Source organism: Rhinolophus hipposideros, assembly GCF_964194185.1.
Source record: "Rhinolophus hipposideros genome assembly, chromosome: X".
NCBI classification, from domain to species: domain Eukaryota; kingdom Metazoa; phylum Chordata; class Mammalia; order Chiroptera; family Rhinolophidae; genus Rhinolophus; species Rhinolophus hipposideros.
In genome coordinates, this window is record NC_138046.1 from 100,738,608 (window position 1) to 100,745,598 (window position 6,991).

At 37.2% G+C, this 6,991-nt stretch overlaps 1 protein-coding gene across 1 annotated transcript; it reads right to left on the bottom strand.

Annotated features, from left to right (window-relative positions):
• Window positions 1–203: 203 nt before the first annotated feature.
• Window positions 204–5,239, bottom strand: LOC308495118 (E3 ubiquitin-protein ligase RLIM-like; the record flags this gene model as incomplete). Its single annotated transcript, XM_081043052.1, has 2 exons — window positions 204–1,852; window positions 4,999–5,239. 2 exons carry the CDS (start codon window positions 5,237–5,239, stop codon window positions 204–206), a joined length of 1,890 nt encoding a protein of 629 aa, XP_080899178.1.
• Between the last annotated feature and the right edge of the window lie 1,752 nt (window positions 5,240–6,991).

Here is a 6,991-nt window from a genome sequence, read left to right on the forward strand (position 1 = left end):
CCCTTTTATTCTCGAATGGAAATTGAGGAAAGTCCATTAATTCCTTCAGGAACCAATGATTCAGTTCAGATTGTTAAATTTAGATTAAGATTTAAATTAGGTTCAGATTGTTATATTTAAGCAACACTCTCAAAGTAGATATAACGCGGTTGACTATGGTTTGTCCATCACTACAACAGTTCATAAAGCTGAGAATTCAGAACTCAATTAGAATTTTCTCCCTCACCCGAATCTACTACTTTTCCACGACAAATAGGACAGGTAGAATTGTCAGCCAGCCAGCGATCAATGCAGTGGATATGATATTCATGGGAGCAAGGTAACACGCGAAGCCTGTTGCCCTCTGTGTACTCCATCATGCAAATGCTGCAACTTTTTAATACATCATTTTTACCAAAATATCTTACAGTCAAGTTGTCAATCTGTTCTCTGGTGAGTCCTGTAGAATGGTTCTGATCGTCACTTACGAGAAAAATCTGGTCCAGATCAAGGGAGGTCCAAGAGTCACTGTCATCAAATGATATTGGGCTCATAGATCTACTGTGTTGTCTGGCTTGTGATAATGAACCTGGTGATAAGCTTCTTTCATCACGTGTTTCAGACCTCAGTAAGTTGAGATATGGATCTTCATTACTGGAGCTGGAACCAGACATACGATGAGAACTGAAAGGAGACAGGTAACTGGAGTTTGAACTAGAAATCAATGCAGAATATGAATGGGAATCATGGTTAGAATCTGAATTAGAACCAGAACTTCTACTATCAGAGTTCTCTCTTCCAGTGGGGGACTCTGTCTTTTCCACGTTTTGACTTGAAGGTGTGAGACTAGGCTCTAAATCATTGTCAGTGTTCATAAGGTTGCTTAAGTCACTGAAATCTGTCATTGCCTGCCATGAATTGCTTTGAGTTGCAACAGATGTTGTATCATTTAAACCAGTATTTAAAGTTCTACTAATGGGAACGCTGATGGTACTGACATGAGCTCTCATATCTGCCTGCTCAGAATGTGAAAACATATGTCTGGGTCCTCCTTGTTCACTTTCTAAAGTGAAAGTGTTGATTGGTGTCTCAGATGTTATCTGGGTTCTACTAGCTATACTCTCTCTCTCAGAATATTCTCCAGGATGAACTCGTCCTTGTTCAGAATCCAAGAATATGGTGGGACTTATCTGTCTCAGTCTACGAGATTCATCTCTGCTTGTTGTATCTTGGGAAGATTCTCTTTGAACTGCATTCCTTGTTCTGGGAGTTGCAAAAAGATCCCTATTTTGCAAATCATGTCTAGTTATTTGCTGTCTCAATGTTTCTTGGTGCTGAGTTCTAGTAAGTCTCTCGGTCGCATTTACCAGAGGCTGCTCAATAGTCGGAGATGAGGCAATCTGATAAAATCTTTGGAAAACTTCACTCACTGAATGTGGAGGTGACCAATTTTGAATTCTCGCTCTGGTTCTCCGATGGTCTGGGCTTCTGCTTCTTGCTCTTCGCTGACCTCTGGTGGGTGGCACTTCCATTAATGCTTCAGTTATGCTTTGTTCTGATCTAGATGGTCTTGTAAATGTTGATTCAGAGCATAAATTTTCCACATGACTTTGGCAGTTTTCTAGATTTTCTGCTCTGGGAAGTCTTGTAGGTGGTTCATATTCATTCTCTGAATTGGAGATGTCATCATTAAGGTGAAAATATGTTTCTGAATTGAATGTGAAATCATTGCTTAGACTACCCTGGCTCAATTCTCTGCAAGATTGGTGTTCTGTTTGCTCATTTCTCATACTTTCATCATTTTCTTCAGCAGAGAGAAGCCAATTCAAAAGAGATTCAGTACTAGACTCATCATCTGAAGTGTCGCCTCCACCTGTTAACAAAAAAGGGGAGGGGGCACAGAAGGGAACTACTAAAGTCAGAGCCATCACAAAATAGCATTCTGAAACTTTGTTTCAAATAACAAACAAAAAATGGTAACTTAATACTCAGATATTTAAAACAGATTTCACATTTATGGAGTTAGTATTCTGTAAACTTCACTGTAAATTAACAAGTAAAAAGCAGGAAAGTTTTCATTCCATCTGAAAAGAGTGAGATAATCCTAAATAAATTTACACAGTTGTTTTTTTAAAAGGGAATCTGGAGGAAATCTAGTTTCAATATTTCATCATATACACAGCCTTGTATAACACTGTGGGAGGAAAGTCGAAATTTTTTTCACTCCACTGTCAAAACACTAATGCAATTAAACAAGGCAAATACTCCACTGTCAAAATACTAATGTAATTAAACAAGGCAAGCACCAGTTAAGGTACAGTGCTAGTTATTTTAGTTCAATTTACATTATTGTCTAATTCTCATTAGCATACAACGTTACTTCTAGGCTTTTGACTTAACTGCTTTTGATAATACATAAAGTTGTTTTAGCAAAAAGAATAAAATACCTAGGAATAAATTTAACCAAGGATGTGAAGGACCTATATGCTGAAAACTATAAGACATTTTTGAAAGAAATTGAAGAAGACACAAAGAAATGGAAAGACATTCCCTGCTCATGGATTGGAAGAATCAACATACTTAAAATGGCCATATTACCCAAAGCAATATACAGATTTAATGCAATCCCCATCAAAATCCCAATGGCATTTTTTAAAGAAATAGAACAAAAAAAATCATCAGATTTGTTTGGAACCACAAAAGACCCCGAATAGCCAAAGCAATCTTAAGAAAAAAGAACAATACTGGAGGTATCACACTCCCTGACTTTAGCTTGTACTACAGGCCTAAATAATCAAAACAGCATGCTATTGGCAGAAAAACAGACACATAGACCAATGGAATAGAATTGAGAACCCAGAAATGAAACCACATAAACACAGACAGATAATTTTGGACAAAGAAGCTAAAAACATACAACAGAGGAAAGATAGCCTCTTCAATAAATGGTGCTGGGAGAATTGGATAACCACGTGCAAAAGAATGAAACTGGACTGTTATCTGTCACCATGTACCAAAATTAATTCAAAATGGATCAAAGACTTAAGCCTAAGACCTGACACAATAAACTGCATAGAAGGAAACATAGGTACTAAACTTATGCACCTTGGGTTCAAAGAACATTTCATGAATTTAACTCCAAAGGCAATGGATGTAAAAGCTAAAATAAACAACGGGACTATATGAAACTTCAAAGCTTCTGCACAGCAATAGAAACCATCGACAAAATAAAGAGGCAACTGACGGAATGGGAGAAGATTTTTGCAAACAGTGCCTCTGATAAGGGGCTAATATCCAAAATATACAAGGAACTCATGAAACTCAACAAAAAAAACAAACAACCCAATTGAAAAATGGGCAGACGACCTGAAGAGACATTTCTCCAAAGAGGACATACAAATGGCAAATAGACATATGAAAAAATGCTCAACATCACTAATCATCAGAGAAATGCAAATAAAAACCACAATGAGATATCACCTCACCCCAGTTAGAATGGCTGTCATCAACAAAACAAATAGTAACAAGTGTTGGAGAGGCTGTGGAGAAAAAGGAACCCTCATACACTGTTGGTGGGAATGCAGACTGGTGCAGCCATTATGGAAGGCAGTGTGGAGGTTCCTCAAAAAATTACAAATAGAATTACCATATGACCCAGCAATCCCTCTCCTGAGTATCTACCAAAAAATCTGAAAACATTTATCCATAAAGAGACATGTGCTCCAATGTTCATTGCAGCTTTGTTTGCGGTGGCCAAGACATGGAAACAAACAAAATGTCCTTCAATAGATGAATGGATAAAGAAGTTGTGGTATATATATACAATGGAATACTATTCGGTGGTAAAAAAAGATGATATAGGAACATTTGTGACAACATGGATGGGTCTTGAGAGTATAATGCTAAGTGAAATAAGTCAGACAGAAAAAGCAGAGAACCCTATGATTTCACTGATATGTGGTATATAAACCAAAAACAGCAAAAGAACAAGACAAATGAGAAACAAAAACTAATAGACACAGACAATAGTTTAGTGGTTGCCAGAGAGTAAGGGGGGTGGGGGGAGGGAGATGAGGGTAAGGGGGATCAACTATATGGCGATGGAAGGAGAACTGACTCTGGGTGGTGAACACAGAATGGGATTTATAGATGATGTAATACAGAATTGTACGCCTGAAATCTATGTAATTTCAATAACAATTGTCACCCCAATAAATTAAAAAATAAGTTGTTTTAAAATATAAGACTATTGTAGCCATTGCTGAAATATCAACAAGGTTTATAGATTTAAAATTATTTGAATACTTCTTAATATTACCAACATTTTAAATTGATATGAAATTGAAGGTTAGGTCAAATTGATAGACTGAATCTAGCATAGTACATATAAGGCTGTATTCATGAACCTAACTCTTCATTAGATAGTAAAAGCCCTTATTTCACACTGGGAATAACCAGATCTTAGGTTACAGCAGGGTGTCTCAACCCTAACACTATTGAAATTTTGGCACTGGACAATTGTTTGTTTTGGGGAGTTATCCTGTGCATTGTGGGATATTTGGCAGCATTCCTGGCCTTTGCCCACTGGATGCCAGTGACACCCACCCACGTACCTGTGACAACAAAAAATATATTTATACATTGTCAAATGCCACCAGTTGAGATCTACTTGATTAGAATATGAAATATTTATTTTTGCTGCTGAGGAAGTCACTTATCTACATAGAAAAAAAATTAAGGAACTGGGAGAAACTTTCAATGAGGTGGAAAACCAAGGAAAATATCAATAGGTTATTTCACACTGTTTCCCAATTAAAACAAGCCGAACGTGAATCGGAAAAAATATCTACGTTGACATTCTCACCAAAAATCAAGTAAATGCCAGTTCTTTTTTAATGAGAAGTTAGTACCAAATTAATTTGTGCCACTTCTGTGTAATCTCTGGTTTACATTTACTTTTATGAAGTTCCTTGTCCATCCCATCCCGTCCTATTCCCGTCAAAAGCGGAATATATATACCTGTATTTTCATCTGCGTTTTGCAGTGGGTTTTCTTTAAATTGCTGAAGTCTTCTCAGCAACTCTTCCTCTGTACTTTCTCCCGGGTTTCCTAGCAAATTGTTATCCCTCATAAGCTTGTAATCGTCCTCACTCACGTTATTTACAAATCGATAGAAATCTTCTTCCCGAACCAATCGGTCCACCTGACTTTGAAAGATGGCCGCGGATTCATCTTTACCGTCAGAATCCGAGTTTTCCATCACGATGAAGAAGTGGAAAATTATCTGACTTTTACGGTATGGTGTTGAAATACAGATAACTATATTTCAGTTTTCTTCGCTTTCTGCCTCAGTCAGAGCGACCGGATCGCGTCAGTCACAACTGCCTTCTCCGATCTTACTCCCTTGTGTTACGACAGCGCGGCGCTGCCGTAACTTCTAGCGGTGCGTCAACTGTCACGATCCATCCGCGTTCTCTCCAACCGCGGCTAGTTCTTGTTACCTAGGCATCCGTTGTGGGCCCTATTGTCACAAAATGGGGCCTGGATTCAAGTTAGCTTTCACTTCATTCCAAACCAGCAAATATTGATGAGGGCTTATTTTATACAAAGCACTCCTTCATATCTTTTAACCCACATGAGTCTATTCTCAGGCTTTCAGGAGGCTTTTTCAGGTTCTGATATACTGTCGTTATTTGTATGTAAAATTACCGAACCCAAATGTAGCTAGTTACATTATATATGACTGCTTTCTTCAAAATTCCATGCCAAAGTCATCCTCGTTAAATGTAACAATTATTCATTTTCAGGTGCCCAGGGACTTGTTTTTTCCCCTCTTCCTAATTCCTTAAATCATAGACACTCACTAAGAAAGCCCACAATTTTTGATAATTTACCAGAGTCAGAGCTGAATCTGTTTAATTGGGTCCTCTCTCTTTTAACTCTTAACGGTTTCATCTTACATTATACAATCCCTCAAGCGTCTGTTAAAAAAAAAAATTAATACATTAATTAAAAACCTGTCAGGTTTTCTGCTCACCCGGAGAATCCCTTAAGGAATCCTCCATGAATACATCCAGTTTCATTTTTCTTCTTTTTTATCATAAGTATTATAAATAATACTTAAACAAAACTAGCCCAAACATCACACGCACTTTTAAAACAGATCTATAAGTTACTTTGCCTACCATAATGAGTGCTGACTTTGCTGATTTTGTTCCATGTATGTTAGTGCAGCCAGGATGGCTAGGTAAAAATAATGCTCATTTGCTATCCTATTTGAAGGAGACCTCTAAGAGTTTCTTGACTTATTAATATTACCAGTCCTACTTAACACTTGTTTGGGAATCCTTCATTCAAGTTGTTCATATAAAAACAAGATTTGGCTACGAATTTGAGACATTGTTCTATTTGACTTATTTAATAATTAAATTGTCTAGCATACACTGAGTCAGTTACTGCCCTAGCCACTAGAGATAGGTTAAATGTTGCAGCGGTCTGCACCCCCAAGTAATTCACACTTCAGGTGACGGAAACATCACTTAGAAACTATCAAAATGCAGTATGTTATATGCTATAATAGATTTATACATGTAGTATTATGTCGTACAGAGAACTTCATCATGATTATTGAATGGGAGTTGGGAAATGTTTTACAGAGATATTACATTTAAATCTGAATCTCTAAATATGAGTGTCTACAGATGGAAAGTGACAGTTGGATTTGTGTTGGTGAAGAAAGACTATGTCAGACAGAAGGAATAGACTTGAAACCTCAGCTTGTTTAGGAAACTGTGGCCATAATTTGGGGGTTGGGGTAGAAATGTTGTGAAATTAATCCCAGAAGGAATAATTGACACAGAGTATGAATTGAGTTTTGATATTTTTTCCTATAAGAAATAGGACACTGATTAAGATGTTTTGTTATTTTTTGAGAACAAGCAGTGGATTTTATTTTTTCCTCCTTACCACCCACTTAACATACTTATGATAATAGCACCCTGATTTTCCTGGG